Source organism: Culex pipiens, chromosome 2 (genome assembly GCF_016801865.2).
Source record: "Culex pipiens pallens isolate TS chromosome 2, TS_CPP_V2, whole genome shotgun sequence".
NCBI classification, from domain to species: domain Eukaryota; kingdom Metazoa; phylum Arthropoda; class Insecta; order Diptera; family Culicidae; genus Culex; species Culex pipiens.
In genome coordinates this window covers 108465716-108483548 of record NC_068938.1, presented here as the reverse complement: position 1 = coordinate 108483548, position 17833 = coordinate 108465716, and the positions used below count along the sequence as shown (strand labels likewise).

At 43.5% G+C, this 17833-nt stretch overlaps 4 protein-coding genes across 4 annotated transcripts; 1 reads left to right on the top strand and 3 right to left on the bottom strand.

Moving 5' to 3' along the window:
* Positions 1–28: 28 nt before the first annotated feature.
* LOC120430182 (inhibitor of nuclear factor kappa-B kinase subunit beta) lies at positions 29–7984 on the bottom strand. Its single transcript, XM_039595262.2, has 4 exons — positions 7542–7984; positions 4996–6799; positions 171–614; positions 29–112 (listed from the first exon to the last, which is right to left on the bottom strand). Exons 1-4 carry the CDS (start codon positions 7657–7659, stop codon positions 67–69), a joined length of 2412 nt encoding a protein of 803 aa, XP_039451196.1. The 5' UTR covers positions 7660–7984; the 3' UTR covers positions 29–66.
* Positions 7985–10936: 2952 nt separating this feature from the next.
* Positions 10937–11845, top strand: LOC120430192 (28S ribosomal protein S7, mitochondrial). The gene is made up of 2 exons (XM_039595273.2): positions 10937–11087; positions 11145–11845. Exons 1-2 carry the CDS (start codon positions 11053–11055, stop codon positions 11788–11790), a joined length of 681 nt encoding a protein of 226 aa, XP_039451207.1. The 5' UTR covers positions 10937–11052; the 3' UTR covers positions 11791–11845.
* A 30-nt stretch (positions 11846–11875) lies between these two features.
* Positions 11876–13017, bottom strand: LOC120430191 (glyoxylate reductase/hydroxypyruvate reductase-like). The gene is made up of 2 exons (XM_039595272.2): positions 12824–13017; positions 11876–12764 (listed from the first exon to the last, which is right to left on the bottom strand). The coding sequence occupies exons 1-2, from the start codon at positions 12970–12972 to the stop codon at positions 11876–11878; spliced, it is 1038 nt and encodes a 345-aa protein (XP_039451206.1). The 5' UTR covers positions 12973–13017.
* A 2896-nt stretch (positions 13018–15913) lies between these two features.
* On the bottom strand, positions 15914–17479 carry LOC120430190 (glyoxylate reductase/hydroxypyruvate reductase-like). The gene is made up of 4 exons (XM_039595271.2): positions 17454–17479; positions 17061–17156; positions 16226–16998; positions 15914–16167 (listed from the first exon to the last, which is right to left on the bottom strand). The coding sequence occupies exons 2-4, from the start codon at positions 17144–17146 to the stop codon at positions 16049–16051; spliced, it is 978 nt and encodes a 325-aa protein (XP_039451205.1). The 5' UTR covers positions 17147–17156; positions 17454–17479; the 3' UTR covers positions 15914–16048.
* Positions 17480–17833: the final 354 nt, after the last annotated feature.

Sequence of the window (17833 nt, the reverse complement as noted above, 5' to 3'; positions counted from 1 at the left end):
TGTTATTGTGTGATGTTTTTGTTTGTGATTGTGGCACGTATGATATTGATGACTAAATACTTGTTCTTACTTTAGCAGCATCTCGAACCCATCGCTGATGAGGTCCTCAGTTCTGCAAGAAAATTTAGAATTTAGTAAGTTTTTCAACATTCAAACCTCCGAATACTCACGTCATAATCAACGACTGATTGGCGTTGATCAGCGACTCCACGTCCGGCCCCTCCCCAAAGCAGAGCATACTGTTGGTCACGATGGAACCTTCGCCCAGCGAGTTTTGCAGCGTCCGCACGGAACCCCCGACGTGAAACTGTGGTCCACCGTTCAGCGACAAGTCCCCATTCACCGTAACGGGAGGCGTACTCTTCCCCATGATGCTGTCAATGTCCGGAAGCAATCCACCACCTCCGTTTACGATTCCGTTACTCAGGGAATCTTCCTTCCGGACTGCGGCCGGACTGGTTGGCGTGGTCAGATTTTGCATCAAGTTCCAGATGTTGTCGTTGTGCTCCAGGGTTAGTTTGGCGAGTTCCTTTTTGAACTTTTCCGCGTGCTCGAGAGCCTTCTCGGTGGCTTTGGAAATTTCCTGCATTTCGCGCCGAATGTCCACCAGTTGTCTGTTGGGATGGTAGAAATTGGTGAGAGGATGACTCATTGACGTTAAATGTATCGATATCATGTTAAGCTTTTCTTTTTCAGGTTGAGAATGCATTCCAATAAATTACACTGCTTAGGATCAGAAACACGTCAAGCAAGCGGAAGGGCTTGACCGAGCTGGACCGAGCGCGGACCTGATCGTGGATCGACGAAGGATGCTGTCTTTACTCTTTACTGCCTAATTTACATTGACACACCTCATCACAACTGATCCGGAGCGTTTGGTACGGTATGTCCACGCATCCTTCCTCCCACGTTGATTCTGTGAAATGTGATCCGTTCACAGAATTTGTCTCTGCGGTTAATTCAACGCAGTAGGCCTGGCCGCTTTAATTTGTGCTGCACATTTTAGGGGTTACTCGAGTGTACTGATAATATTGACAAAAAAAGGACTTGGGGTGTAATCTAACCACAAGTTCTTTCAGGATGCTTTTTTCGGACTGGTTGCGCTTGTGTTAAATTTTAATTCTACCGATTGGGCCTTGGTCCGGTAGAAAGAATGTCTAAAGCTTCGATTTTTGAAGTCACACTCACGCAACAATGATATGAGGAAGGGTAAGAAACGGTACATCAGTATCCAACAATGAAGCAGCCCCATGACGAAGAGGGAATTCTGCGAAACTCACCGATAAAGGAGGAGATCATGGCGATTATTGAGGAAACAGCAGAAGCGTAGTGCTATGGATCACATTTTTTTCCTTCGTAGGATTCTGGATGTGCGGTAGCGATAGAAGCTGGTCACTATTCTTGTTTCAGTGGACATAAAACAAGCGTTTGATAAGGTGGATACAGGTTGGGAAGGCTGGGTTCGTTCTGAAAGATATGGGAGTATCGGTCCATCTCATCAACCGGATCATCAGAATCTGGTGGAGAATTTGGGACAGCTCGCAACCGTTGCTCGCCCAATTTAGAGATAAACCAACAGAATTCAGAACTATTCTAAAACAGAATAGACATGCACTCAGAAGGTTGGAGAACGACGTGATAAAAACACGGACTCATTTCTAGCAAAACAATGCCAAAGGGCCGTTGTGGGTTTGTAAACAAAGAGTGTATCCCTTTCATGCCAGATGTAAACATCCTCTAGCGTGAGCAGGACACACTCTTTGTTTACAAACCCACAACGGCCCTTTGGCATTGTTTTGCTTGATTTGTGTGCTGATGGTTCGGAAACCTGTCTACTCTTGGAATCACGGGTTTCTTTTGTAACATTGGAGGAAGTCCCATCTCAACTGCCTCAAGACAGTAGGGAAGCTGATGTAACTCAAAGTTCCGATATACAGCAGTGTAATAGTGGCATGACAGGGTACTCGAGTCGCACGCAGAAAAAAGTTTTGTAGAATCAGCCTGTACGAGGTTTGAATCAACAAAATTTTTGTTGAATATAATCAACGCCGATTTTGCGTTGAAACAAACCTTGATTTTCTCGATTCCACAAAAGTCTTTTGTTGTTTTGAAAAAGCTGCTTTGACGTTTAGCGTTGATTCAACAAAAAATATGATTTTCAAATCAACAAAACGTTTTGTTGATTCAAATATGCCTTATTTTTCTGCGTGCGGTCATGGATGATGGAGAGAGGGAGGAGCTAGTGCAGTATCTGGCTCCTTTGTTGCTGGACGATCGCACAATTAACAACAAAATAAGGATATGCAGAATTGACTTTCACTCACACATTGTGAGAAGCACAACTCATGGCGATGATGGAGTTCAGGATAACTCTTCTTACAAAGAGAGGCAAGCCTCAATCCACGTTGTGCACAGAACATCAGTCGAACGGGATCTCGACAGGAGCTGGCCCTGGATAAGAACAAGCTTGGAGTTTTTTTTTTGTCCTGGAGTATGAGATTGCAATGATGTTAATGTCCTCACTTTCCTATAAATTCACTCAAAAAATTAACTTCTTCAGTTGACCTCCTAGACTCACCTTCACGTATAGAGTTATCTACGTGCGCATGTATTGCGTGTACGTACACGAAAAAGATTGAGGTTAAATTTTGTCCGGTCAGCAAAATCAAATGGTGCGCTAGTGTGTGTACGCGAAACGTCATAAAGCTCCATAGGGGAAAGTGGGGCAAGTGTAACAAGCTAAGGAACCCATTAAATGTGTCGGATTTTTTTATAATCATCTTATTCCAGGTCTTGACTGAGACTTTGATAGAACAAGTTTCCAAAAATCCTATTTTTTAATTTAAAAAAATGATTTTATTTTTTTTTATTTCCCGTACGTTTTACTCAACTAGTGGGGCAAGAGGAACAATGCATGAATTAACATGTAAATTTGCTAACAATTGAACTGTTATCACTTAGATACATAAGATTAGAATTATTTGAAAGGTTTCTTCCATTTTTAGATTAAATTTTTTTTTTTTCTAAAAAATTTATCGTTTTTACGAAAAAAAATATTTCTTAGATGATAAATAGTAAATTTTCATAATATCACTTTATTTTATATGCCCAATTGTTTATCAGTTTTTAAGTAATTTCATGTATTTATTTCCCAATAAAATATGTTGTTGCAGCAATTCGTAATTTTTTCCGTACTAAAATCCATATGGTACACTTGCCCCACCTGAACAAGAGCTCTCAACAAAAATAACCAAAAGTTAAATCATACTTTGTAATAGGTGCATGCCATTGGTAGGGACACTACTGATCTAGGAAAAATAGCATTTTGATACAATGAGCCTTAAAACGAACCCTAAGCCTTATTTTGTACTTTCCAAATATTATAAGAAAACTAAGGTTTTGAAAAAAACGACATTAAACCTTGTGTCCCGTGGCGTTTACGTCGTATTAGAATTAACTAATTGCGTTGCTAGCAACAATTCCTCATACTGGAAACAACCAAAATTGTAAAAAATTACGGCCGTACGAGCGATTGTTCCTCTTGCCCCATATGGTCGTCTTGCCCCACCTTCCCCTACATATTGACTCAGAATCAAATTCTTCCGTACACTTTTCCGATCTGACAACAAAACAAAAACTGTCAAGGAGTTATTAAGATAAAATTGGAATTTGAGAATTTAAAATATAAACTGTTTCGTTTTTGTAGCTTACAAATTTCACTTTGCTATCAGAGTGCTTATGACATGCACGTTTAAAAATATTCACAAAACAAACCGTGATTTGCTAAACTGACTCTTTATGTTCTTTCATCTTTTTGTTAAACGTTTAAAAGTTTACGGAATGTCAAGTTTGCTTTTCTGTTTCCCCTGGACAGTCTGTAAAACTGACAGCCTGAATCTAAATGTCAGCAAAGAATCACGCCAAAAGAAACGGCTGGGTGATAATAATCGGTTTCCAAACTTGCAAGCATTTTTTGCTTGAAAATTAGCAAAATTAACTAACTTTTAAGCTAGATTTTCCATTGTAAAAACGTTACTTAATCCACCTTTTGGTGGTTGGAGCCTTCCTCGCAATCATAAATTGAATACACTACACAGCCTCAAAAAAGTGTATAAATAACATTTAAGTGCTTATAACTTTTGATGGGGTTGTCAGATCTTCAATCTTTTGAACGCGTTGGAAAGGTCTTTCCAGGTTTTTAAGCAAAGATTGCTTTCGAATGGTGAACGCCCGAAATGTCAAAATCGGGCAGTAGCACCAACATTAGAAAAAAATGTGGCTGTCATGCCATGGCACACTTTTTCCGTAATGTTGGTACCACTGCGTGATTTTGACATTTCGGGCGTTCACCATTCGAACGCCATCTTCGCTTAAAAACCTCGATACCTTTCTAACAATATATAGCATGATTGTTTTTTTTTACAAAAACTACCCTTTTTACAATCTTGCAAAGTTTAGCTGAAACTTTTGAAGTACTTTTCTAAACTTCATAATATTAACTAGGGTCTTGTGGGAGCCCAAGACGGATTGAATGAGACCAAAACGGTCCAAATCGGTTCGGCCAGTTAGGAGATAATCGTGTGCATGTTTTTCGGTGCACGGACTTACAGACATACACACGCACAGACATTTGTTCAGAATTTGAATCTGAGTCGGTGTATACGTGAAGGTGGGTCTACGAGAATTAAGAAGTTCATTTTTCGTGTGATTTTATAGCCTTTCCTCATTGAGGCGAGGAAGGCAAAAACTGGTTCAAAGTGTCAAATCTACGATTACGATGATGTTTATCCGAAAAAAGCAGGTTGAAAAATAACTCGATTGCCCATATGAGAAAAAGTGAGAATTTTGGCCACAAGTCGATTTGGCTCGAAATCGAGCTTACTAGGTTGCAACGGTTGCAACTTTCACGTAACAGTAACCTTACTGGTTTGACACCGCATCAGAAATAGAGCCCATAGGACAAAGTTCCTTGCCAAAGCGCTTCAAAATACTCACTGTTGCAGCTCCCGCAGTCCGTAATCTCTCAGCAAAATGTCCCGCTTCTTGAGACACTCGTAAACCGCCTGCAGCATCTCGATGTGACTCTTCTCGTGGATGTTCTTCTCCAACAGCTGAGCGCGCGCGATCTCGTACCGCCCCTCCAGACTCTTCTGCCCGTAGTAATCCTGCTGATCGTAGCCGGACTTGAGCAGCGCGTGGCCGACCGCTTCGCGACTTCGCTTCAGGACGGACTCGTAGCGCTTGGTCACTTTGTCCGCCACCTCGGTTAACTTTCGGATTGTGGCCTCCATCCGGGATGCTCGCTCCTCCCACAGGGTGAAGGTCTGCGGGGCCAATTTGGGGGCGATCTTCGTTTTGGTGTGACTCAGGGCTAGTTTGTGGTACTCGAGGCCACCACTGATGCCGTAGGTGATCTTGTTAAGCCGGCTTATTTCGGATTTGGAGTTGACGATTTGTTCGTTCAGCACAAGACCGTAGTTTTTGATTCCGTCTAGAATCGTTACGTATAGGCGTTGCTCGCGGGTCACGAAGAAGTGAGCGTTAGAGATGAACTGACGCAGCATGTGCGGCTTTAGTTTGAGTTTGATGTTCTGGAAGACGTCCGAGACGCTGCGCGGGATTTCCGGCTTTAGATCGGGCTGGACGATGGCACCTTGTTTGACGACGAACAGCATGGGTTTGTCGTAGAAGTTGGGGAGATACAGGTCGATCGGTTTTGTGCTTTCGGCGATGCGATCGAGCTTCTGTTCCAGTGGGAGGACGAACTCGATCGCGTCTTTGGGGATTCCGGACTGGGTTTCGACTGCAGCACGGAGCTGATCTAGCGTAGTTGAGTCGTCGATTTCGACGCTCACGAAGCGTGCGTTGTACAGACAGAAGATCGTCAGAATTTTCTTTTGGAGTATGGTGTCGAGTAGGGAGAAGATCTTCAGCACCTGAACCGGTTTGTCCTCGGCAAATTTGACCGTTTTGATCTGCTGCTCGGTGACCTCCTTGTCACCGATCTGGAACACGTGTCCACGCTGTTTGGGGTTCCATTCCAGAGCCAGCATGAGCCACTTCTCGAGGTTCTTGCCGAGAGTGGGTGAAATGTGATTCTCCGGAAAGAGTTCATTGTGATAGGTGTAATTGTCCCGATTGTCTTCGGTGATGGCGATGTGCGTAGATTTCTTCTGCTGGACATGCCTCATCCATTGTGCGATCGACTGATGCGGAATAAACGGACGAATGCCGCAGATGATCTCGAACCCAATGATTCCCATGGACCAGTAATCCACCGAGCAGTTGTACCGATCGCAGTAGATCAAGTCCGGCGCGATGTACTCCACCGTTCCAACCAAACTGGCGTTCAAACTCTGCTTGTCCAGCGCCTTAGCATATCCCAAATCTGTCAGCTTGTACACCGTCCGCCCATCCCCGTCAACTTTCAGCACAATGTTCTCCGGCTTAATATCCCGGTGCGTGATCTTCAGCGAGTGTAAATACGAAATTGCGTTCCTCAGCGACCGCAAGATATCCCGCACTTCCAGCTCACCCAACCCGCCACAGCTCGAAACACGATTCAGCACACGTCTCAGATCACCACCCTCGCAAAATTCCATACACAAAATGGGCAGTTTACTCCCGGAGTGCTTCGCCAACTCCTTCAGAAAGCTTTCCGGCTGAACCTGCACCGTCTTCACGATGTTATCGTTGCGCACCGTGTTGGTCATCAGCGTGACTTCGTTGCCCCAGCGCTCGCAGTGCTTGTCCGTCACCTCGCTGCGGTCCTGCTGCAGGACGTGGAACTTTTTGATCGCTGGAAGAAGAAGGTAATCGGGATTGGTAGGTATGTTGGTTTTAATAGAGTGTTTCGGTTCCAAATACGGATCCATGAAAGGTCGATAGAGTAAACACAATGTTCTTATTTATTTCTTAGTTATTTATGATTTTTTTTTAGCTTGTCTTCGATTTCCCACAAGTTTGTCGATGTCGTACAACTTTCTTGATATTGATGCTGTTTATCCGAATGTCCATGATCTGTAGATTAGATCGTAAATCCCTCCGACATCAAATAAGATGTGGGACGTAGAGCAGGTTGTCTCAAGAGATAAGATATTAAACGTAGCATTGAAAAGTATTATATCACGTTAGTTGCAGCAGTCCAGCTTATCACCCTTTGGCAGATGGGACGTTGCTATTGAGACATACGGTATCTACCTTCCGTCAAAAGTTGACGTGAATTTTATGAACACTGGTATGAACATCGGACGGGACAAGAAGCTTGAACATTTGATGTTCAAACTTTTCTTCTCCATAATTGAAGGTTTCACCATGTAACCGATCTTTGCCAGCTGTTCTGTTGTTCTTCAGCTTCCTGATCTCCTTCTTGACCTTCCTTAGATCAGAATCACAAAACTATCATCGCCATTGAGGTGCTCGTTGAAGTACTGTTTCCACCTGTCCAAGACCTTGCTTTTGACTTTCGGACTCTAATAAAAACATCTATCGACCATTGAGGTATCCAAACATCCGGATTTCTCCCCCTTCCTCCAACTTACCAACCGTCTGCTGGGTCTTCTGGTTCCTCCATTGGGTGACCACGCCAAAACCTCCACTTCCGAGCCGTTTCTCCCGGTGCCAATCGCCGATAAACGGAGGATCCTCGAGTTGTGCCATCTTTTTTTCCCCCAAATCAGAATCGATTAGTCATCAACCTCCTTTGTGATAAGTGATCCAACTAGGAATGGAGTGAAAAATTCCACAACCTCAGCAGGCCAGCAGCCAGAACGATCCCGTTGCGTGCTGAAAATGACGACAGACTGGGGCTAATTTTAGCTCGGCCGCCGCCGCCGCCGGTGTCGGAAAAGCAAGAAAAACCAGATGCGTGTATTGCGTTCTAATTTTAAGCTTGTTGCAACTCTCTCTTTTCTCTGTGTGTCTGCTTGAGAAGCACGATTTTAGTTGGAGCGATTTTCTGCGCGCTCCGCTGGCGGAAAGATACTAACTTTTTTTTTCGCTTTACATCACCTCCAAGTGGGTGCGAATGGGCGTAGCAAAACAAAGAATGGAAAAGCAAAACAAAATGTGGGAGAGGGAGTTGGAAAGTGAAAAAAATTATGCACTGAAAAAATAAATGGCAAATTTATTTATTTGCTAAACACAAATTCAATTAAAAACATATTTGAAATCTATAGTTTTTGTTTGCTTGTTGATCGTTGAGTCAAGGGTATTTATTTGAAAAGATAATAAATAAAATTTTGTTTATTAGACTTTTTTAAATAAAAAGAAAATTAAAGAATGAAAATCCAACAAAAAAGCTCAAGACTGGAGTTTTTTTTAAAAGGTCCAATAAACCAAATTTTCAGTTTTTGCTTTTTGGGTATTTTTTAAAACCCCTGACTCAAGGCGGTTTCAAATACACCCAAAAAGCAAAAACTGAAATTTTGGTTTATTGGACCTTTAAAAAAAAAAAAAAAAACTCCAGAAGAAAACAATTCGGGACAACACGGCGTGATCATGATGATGGTTTGTATGGGACTTCAGATAATCGAATCATGACAAAAAAAAATCGTTTTGTATTTTTTTTCATTTTCTTAGGCCATTGCAAATAATGTCGCCTACCCCCCCCCCCCCTTGCCCTTCCCCCTTCAAAATAGGTTCGGAAAATCAAAAGGTAGACATTAGTTGCTGAGATATTGCCATGCAAAGGTTTAAAAACAGGAAAATTGATGTTTTTTAAGGCTGGTACAAATATTTTTAAAAGTTTTTGTCACCCCCCCCTTCAAAATTGGCCCGAAAACTCAGGCGGCAAAAAAAATATTTTTACAATAAACTTCAAAATTTCAATGAAAATTCAAGTGCAACCAGCTGAAATCAAATTAAAATACATTCTCCTGCGTTTAAAATCATTTTTAGCATGTTTGGGTTTGTTAAAAAATCTTAAGATTTTTTGAAAATTTTCGATGCAAAATCTTTTTTTTCGATACAATTTTTGTTTTTGTCAGATCTTCAGATTTTTTGAAAACTAATGATTGCAAAACAACTGAACTAGTGTAAAATGCATTTTAAAACACTTTTTTCATTGAAATGTGAAGACTATGGCTTGTTATTTAAATTTTTATATTTTTTTATTTTTTGCCCCCCCCTTGACCTTGGCCAGGGCCGAGGGACAAAAACTTTTTTAAATATTTGCATCGGCCTAAGTCCCACCCAAACAACACACCATTTTCTAATGGCGATATCTCAGCAACTAATGTTCCGATTTTCAATGTTAAAATATGAAACATTCGTGAAATTTTCCGATCTTTTCGAAAAAAATATTTTCAAAATTTTTAAACCAAGACAGCAATTTCAAAAGAGCCAAACATTCAATATTACGCCCTTTTAAATTTTTAGTCTTGGTTCAAAAACAAAAAAAAATTAAAAATAGTGTTTTTTTGCAAATCAAGTTTTAGTGACAAAAAGTTAAATAAAAAATCACAATTTTTTTTACCGTGTATCATTTTTTTTCAGTGTAGTCCATATCCATACCTACAACTTTGCGCAAGACACCAAATCGATCAAAACATTCCTTCAAAAGATGCAGATTTTTGAATTTTCATGCATCATTTTTGCATGGCCAGCTGCCAAATTTGTATGGAAAATTATATGGACAAACCGAGGAACAAACTTATGATGCAAAATGGCTTCTTTGGGTATACCGAAGGCACCAAAAAAGTTTCAGTCGGATTAAAAAAAAAAAAAATGGGGGGGGGGGGGGGGCTTCAAAAAATATTTTTAACGACTTTACTTTTAACATCAAGTTTGAATTTTGCAAACTCAATTTTAGTCCATTTTGAATGGTTGATTGCCTGGCCGGGACTCGTGGTTGCCTTGAACCCAGTTGCCCTGGGTTCGATCCCTGAGGGTCCCGGTGGCATTTTTCGAGACGATATTTGTCTGACCACGCCTTCCGTCGAATGGGGAAGTAAATGTAAGACCCGGTCTAACCTAGAGGTTAGATGAAGTTGGACTTTACAATCCTAAGGTTGTCAGTTCGAATCCCGGGGTGGATGGAAGCTGAGGTGTAAAAAGAGGTTTGCAATTGCATCAACAATCAATGCAATTGCAAAGCATTGCTGTAGAGCGAATAATTTGATTTTTTGATTGGATTGCCTTAATTTAATATATACGTTTTGTCGATATTTCAACAATCAACAATCAAAAATAATACAACGAAAAAAAATTTTTTTTTCGTTATTCTATTATCCGAAAGCCTTGGCAAAATTTCACTTTGTCTAGAGCCTGGACTGTACCACAATCTTTTAAAATTTCACAAGAATTTTAAGCGTGCGCTACATCACGCTCAAACCGAACCGTCAACAAGACCGTCAACTTTCCTTGGCCGAGTTCTTTCCGAGTTCCATATTAAGCTTACTAAACTTAGAATCATATTATAATGTTGCATACAAATTTTGACTTTTTAATCGTTTTTTATTGAAAAAGGTGTAATCTTCTTCTTTTTTTGACTATTTATTTCCCATAAAAACTGTTTCTCTCTTAGTATGTCTTCTATCCAAGCTCTATGTCCAATTTTTTTACCGATTTAGCTCTGATATTTTTTAATTCTCAGAAACAAAAATATCTAATGAGTTTTCCCAAAACTTTTATTTCATTCCCAGTTAACTCAATCCGAATTCTGAAACGGAATCTAATTAGAATCGTATACAAATTCCGTTTAAAACGCAACAACCGGTTCCGTGTTCGAACCGGTTGCTGCGTTTGAAACGGAATTTGTGTACGATTCTAATTAGATTCCGTTTCAGAATTCGGATTGATTTGACTGGGTTTTGTCACACAAACGTAGCCCTTCGTCATTTTGAATCCCTCTCTTTTTAGTCTTTTTCCGAGTACAGACTTTGTCAAATGATTTATACAGAATTTTCTTGCAAATTGGCAGTCCTGTTATTAAAAAACTTCGAACTGTCATCACATCGTGTTTTGAAAAACATGCAGTCGCAGCTGGGACGAAATTATCAGCATTAAATATTAATTTCTCGCAGCTTTTCGACAGAATAAATACTTGTTAAAATGCTCAGCCGAGCAATAATGAAGGGCCTTTTGCGGTAAGTTAAATTGCTGGAAGTTTTTTCCAAGTTCAAACAACGATTACGCTATTTCAGCCCTTCGCTGTCGCTGCGTCCCGGCTCGGCCGGCATGTCGCAGTACGGGCCGCAGTTTGTCGATCCGGTGTACAAGCGGGAAACCATCGCTGCGCTGGAGGAGTCCGGCGAGATCGTAAAAATCGCGCACGTCCCGGTGAAGGCCGCCCGCAACAACGACTCGTGCTCGGTGTTTCACGACGATCTGGTCGCGCAGTTTACGAATTATGTAATGATCCAGGGCAAGAAGGGGCTGGCACGGGAGATTGTGGAGCGGGGCTTTGAGAACATCAAGCGGATGCAGCTGGAGCGGTACCATCTGGCGGAGAGCGAGGAGGAGCGGGCGGGGATTGAGTTGAACCCGCGGGAGCTGTTGCGGCGGGCGGTGGAGAACTCGCGCCCGTTGATGCAGCTGACGCCAATTAAGCGGGGTGGGGTGAGGTATCAGGTTCCGGTGCCGATTACGGAGAAGCGGTCGTACTTTTTGGCGATGAAGTGGCTGCTGGAGGCGTGCCGGGAGAAGGAGCGGACGGTACACTTCCCGGAGAAGATGGCCTGGGAGGTGCTGGATGCGGCGGCGAACCAAGGTAAGGTGATTAAGCGGAAGCAGGAGCTGCACCGGCAGTGTGAGGCGAATCGCGCGTACGCCCACTATCGGTGGAGCTAAGCGTGGGGGAAATTGAGTGGAAGGGGTTGAAATAATACTATTTAGTAGCTATGAATGATGGTTTATTTGATTTATGCCGAAAGGGTCACTTTTTGAATGGTGCCACAAGACATCCTCCAGCCAGAACTGAGAGAACGTTTCGGGCCGTTATGCAGAACATGTCCTCCAGGCTCTGCCTGGTGGCGGTTCCCAAATGTGGCACAACGATGCAGTTTGGTAGGGTCATCAACGGATCGCTTGGAGGTAACGGTTCCGGCGTCATTACGTCCAACCCGGCGGCGAAAATTATCCCTTTCTTGAGTGCTTCGACCAGGGCAGGTTGATCTACGATGCCACCACGTGCTACGTTGACCAGCACGCTTGTCGGTTTCATTTTCTTAAATGCTTCAGCGTTGAACAGATTCTTGGTTTCACTCGTCAGAGGACAAACTACAAAAACAAAATCGCTATCTCTCAACAGTTCGTCAAACCCAACAAAACTTGCTCCAAACTCCTTCGCCTCTACCTTCTCTCCATGTCCCGTGTAGATCAACCTGCCAACATCAAACCCCCGCAACCTCTTGGCAATCGTTTGTCCAATCCCGCCAAACCCAACGATCCCCACCGTCGCCCCAACCACGTCCTGCCCCAACATCCACTGCGGTCGCTGCTCCCAACGGTCCTCCAAAATCGCCACCCTCCCCTCGTGAAACCGTCTCGCTGCGGCCAACATCAACCCAACGGCAATATCCGCCACCGGATTGTTCACAACCTGCGGCGTGTGTCCCAACGCAATCCCCCGCTCACCAAAAACCTTCGCGTCCACATAATCCATCCCGGACGTCATCGTCGAAACCACCCGCAGCTGCGGTCCTGCCCGATCCAACACTTCCTCGTCCAACCGGTCCGCGGTCAGCCACAGAATTCCCTCCGCTCCCGGCACTCCCTGCAATATCTCATCCCGATTGACGCCCTCGCACACGGTCACGTCACATCTGCAACGAAAGAGTTGATCAACAGGTCACTCCACGGAAGGTCATCTCCGGATCCTAACTTGCTGCGTAGCGTATCGATGTAGCTGGTCGGAATGTCTGAGCAGGTCACCAGCAGCCGGGGTCGGTAGTTGGCGGGAAAGCGCGTCTCGCGGACCGCCGATTCGAGGGACAGCATCTGTTTGGCCATTCGGAGCAGCGTGAAGCGCATATCGGCGCTTTGTGGAACTGTTTTGCATTGATAGAGGATTCTATTTTCGTCATTCTTGTCTTTGTGTGGGAAGTGGATTAAAAGTAGATGATTCTTGAATTTAGAACGTATACACTAAAACCCCCGTTTACGCGCAGGCGTTACGCTTTTTGTTTGGTTGATTTCTCGAAAACAGTGTAATGTTTTTACATTCTTTTGAAAGCAATTTGTAGATCTGCACAAGACCTATAAATCGCTTTAAAAAGATTGCAAAAATATTGTATCGTTCCAGAGAAATCGACGAAATACAAAACGTAACGCCTGAGCGTAAATCGGGGTTTTAGTGTACTAACTATTTGTGTTAGTATTGTACGGAGTAACACTCATTGAGCCGTGTATTTGTCGTAGTTGTATACATTCAGCTTCCTTACATACTTGTGAAGTGTTTCTAACGGATCACGGCGAACCGTTCCAGAATAGCTCAGTTAGGTCGCCAGTTATCCCAATGATCTCAGTCAACTATCTGGTTATCGATATTCGCTATTTTGAATACTTCGATCCTTTTTTTCTTCCATATCTGTACGCATTGTAGCTCGTGAAGCCGTGGATCTAAGCTCCGTTTGTAACCAGGTTCAGATGACAATTAATGGAGAATCCTTAAAGTTGAATAAGCTGAACTCTGAACTCAGACACAACTTGCCATTGTCAAAGACGTGACAATGGGAGAAGAAAACCAAATGCGAGAAAAGGAACATATAAATTAAATGCAGGAAGTTCGACAATGATGATAGGTTGATGCCTTTGTGGAAAGATCGGATGTTCGAAAGGCTTTCGGTCGGATCAAACTTCATCAGGTTTCTTCTGTTCTTCTAACACGACCCGGTGTGTATTCCGCCTTATATGGTCAAGCGACTAGGCAGAGCCTGTTTGACAGAGCAGACAAATCTTTGATGGTTCGGAAAACGCAAATCCGTCTTCCGAAATACCCAGTTTTATTGATCAGCCCCCACAGTTATGGCCAGAAAACAACCACTACATCTCAGCATAACAACGGGTGTCCTGTCTGCAGGTAGTGAACGACGTAGCAGAAAGAGGTGTTCATTGTTCACAGATTTCATCAGAAATTGACCAAATGCCTAGAGCAGCAAGAATGTCGGCTCCAAGTAGTAGAGCCACAGAAAGTAACGCCCGCAACGTTATTCTTTTTATTTTTTATCGGTTCCATGAAATACGTTTCTAGTACAGCTGGAATGGGTTGATCCTTAGAAGAGTGAATACGGATCGTCGTAAGCTCTAAAGAATTTAATAACTAAAAGAACGTAGAATCCTCGTCCGTGATCGGGAAACTTTGGACATGGAAAAGGAATCCATCGCCAAATCAGCAGAGAGGTTTTCCTGGTTTGAGTTTGCTGATATTTGCCAAAAAACTAGCGAAATTGTTCGCTAAAACCAGCAGCTAAGCACAACAACTCCCCAAAGTTTGGGATTGGTTTAGTCCTCATTTTGCGCAAAGCGATTCAATTTTCCATATAAATTTGTATGGGGAAAACCATTTTTTTGGATTTTGATATTTCAAAAATCCACGTTTCATGCTATGTAAAAACCAGACTCATATTTGGATGCTCTGGAATGTGCTCTACTACTTTGCTGAAGGGAGTATGGTGCTAACTTGCTCTTGAAAGAAGATATAGCGTTCTCAAAACTCGTCTAAAACGTGATTTTCGAGCATACGTTTAGACGAGTTTTGAACACGCTGTATCTTTTTTTAGGAGCAAGTTAGCACCATACTCTCTTCGGGAAAGTTGTAGAGCACCTTCCAGAGCATCCAAATATGAATCCGGTGTAAGTACAGCGTGAAACGTGGATTTTATAAATATCGAAATCCAAAAAATTGTTTTTCCCATACAAATTTATATGGAAAATTGAATCGCTTTGCGCAAAGTGAGGACTAAACCAATCGTTCCCAAACTTTGGGGAGTTGTTTAGGACCCCAAAAGGAACTGTAAAATTGCTGTGCTCGCTAAATTTAGACAACTTTATTTTTTTCCATACAACCATATTACACCCTAGTGTTGCATATACATTTTTCTTCGCGAAACGATGCTTTGAAGGATGTTTGACATTTGTTTGTTTTTGTTTACTAGACGGTGGTTGGTCACTTTTTCGTTTGACACTTTTTTAGTTTGTACCCCGTTGGTTGGTCAGAGTCAAACTAAAACGTGACGAACTGTTACTTTTTACACGGCGCTCACGCACACTATCCAGACAAACGTTTGGTAGTGTGTGTGAACTCCGTGTAAAAGGGTTGTCAAACTAAAACGTGACCCCGTTCGTTTGACAGCAGTTGGTGTCCAACCATCGGGGTTTTAGTGTAGTTCCGGATCATGTCTTCACTCTTGTCACGAATTCGAACGATTAAACATCCCTGATGCATGTTCTTGATGTCCTCTTTGAATATGTTGTTCAAGACCATTCTTGGCACACCTGGACCGGAACATACTTGTTTTCCGCCCCGGTCGAGTCCCAGATCTTCTACAGAGCGGATTCGTTAATTCGAATTTCACTACTTCGAATGTCCGCTAATTCGAACGTATTCGATTTGAAAAGCACTCATCCGTCAAAACCAGTTGTCAAATTGATTTTGACGTTTTTTTGTTCGATAATTTCCGGACACGTGGTTTCAGGCTTATGACAGCTGTCAGTCATTCCAATTAGCGAACCGCTCTGTACCTTGATCAGATATCTTTCTTTTATATCAAAACAAAGACAAGTAAAGCCACACGGGCATCTCATGACCCGATCTGGCCACCGACATCGGTTTCCGGTGTTCCGATGGGGGACATAACCGAAATGTTCTAGAGACCACATCGTGCCACATATCCAGCTTCATGGAATCGCAAGATGTGGCATTCTGAAGGCATATGGACATTCTATGACCAAAGCCGGCCAAAGAAAGAAGTGCTTTGTAAATGTAAATTTATTAGTCCAAATTCCTGAAATTTTACGTCCATCGTGTTAACATTGCGTAGAAAAATGAAATCACTAGTAAAGAAGCACTTCGCCAACTCAAGACCAACCATCAAACTATTGTGAGGTTTCAAGGATACGGCGACAGCATGGGAGATCCCTCAATTCCGGCCAGCACGTTGTGCGCCGCAACCACCGACATGTCGTCACGGGTTCTGATCGTGGCCGAGCCCAGATGAGGAACGATAACTAAAAAAAAAGACTTCATTTTAGTAACAATTTAAATTGAAAGAATCTTCAACCTTACCCGCATTCGGCAGCTTAAGCAGCTCGCTGTCCACCGGCAACGGTTCCGGCGTCATCACGTCCAACCCGGCCGCAAAGATGGTTCCGTCCTTCAACGCCGCCACCAGCGCGTCCTGGTCGATGATTTCCCCTCGCGCAACGTTCACCAGCACCGCCGTCGGTTTCATCTGCCTCAGCGTGGCCGCGTTGATCAGATGGCGGGTGGCGTTCGTCAGCGGAACCGCAATGAACACGTAGTCACTTTCCTTGAGGAGGGCCGATTGGGGCACAAACTTGGCACCGAGGTCCGCCGCTTCCGGCTTGGGGTTGCGTCCGCTGTAGATGAACTGTCCCACGTCGAATCCTTTCAGTCTCCTGGCGATCGCCTGTCCAATCCCTCCGAATCCGATAAACCCGACGGTGCTTCCCTTAATGTCCCGTCCCAGCATCCACTGCGGTCCACCCTGCCATTTGCCGTTCTCGATCTTCAACAGGCCCTCGTGGAACCTTCTACCAGCGGCAATCATCAGCCCAACCGCCTCATCCGCAACGGCCTCGTTCAGCACCGTCGGAGTGTACCCGAGGGGGAAGTTGCGCCGCTTAAACTCGGCCACGTCCACGTAGTCCATCCCCGCCGACATGGTCGAGATGGCCTTCAGGGTGGGCGCCCCCGCGTCCAGCACCTCTCCGTTCAACGCGTAATGACCCACCCACATGATCCCGTCAACGCCCGGAACCAACTTCATGATTTCGTCCCGCGTCGCCGGAACGTTCTCCGGGAAGATCACGTCACATCTGAAAAAATAAGAGCCGTAATTGAGTTAAGAACATCTCTCATTAGTGCTTGTTGGACTTACTTCTGACGCAGGATGTTGACGCCCTTTTCCGGGGTTTCCTTGTTGGTCACCAGGACCTTGGGGCGCCAAACTTCCTTCGAGGTCATCGTAACAGAACTGCAAAGTAAACCAAGGACAGAGGAATTTGTGAACTTCAAGTGTTTTGGTTGTTTTTTTTTATTCTGCTCGCAAACAGCAGCTGATACGAAGAGTCGGGAGTCGACGACTGGAGTGAATACTATCTCTCTGATGCCTGCATTAGGTTGCAGTAATTTGTTTAGTATTCGTACGTTGTGCGCTTATCTAAGGTGAATGTTTGCCGTTGGTTGTAGTGGTGATGGACTGTTTACTATGCGGTTAGTTCATGAAATAAATATTTAAATGCTTCACTCTTTGTGTACTAATCAACTTAACCGATAAGATTGCAGCAGATTGATTTCCGTCTTGGTGAGCTGCGTCAGGAAAAGCCGTGTGAAAATTTTATTCACTAAGGACTCCACGCTTCTGTTGTCTATTAACCTTTAGTGACTGACTCAAACACGTATAAGTTTTTACAATCTCTCGAGAGTTTGTGTCTCACAAACCAACTTTATTGCATGAAGCGGTATACGCACTTCGGAAGGAATCGGTCAAGAAAAATTTCAAATGGGCAACAGCGGCAGAGTAAGCAAGCCAGAGAGGGTGAAGAAAAGCCCCAAGAAATCGTTCCCTCTTCTTTGTTGACCCCTTTCCTTCCGATCAGCGTACTAGCCTTGAATCTGCACTAGAGCGTCCAATTTCCCGGGGTTACAAAT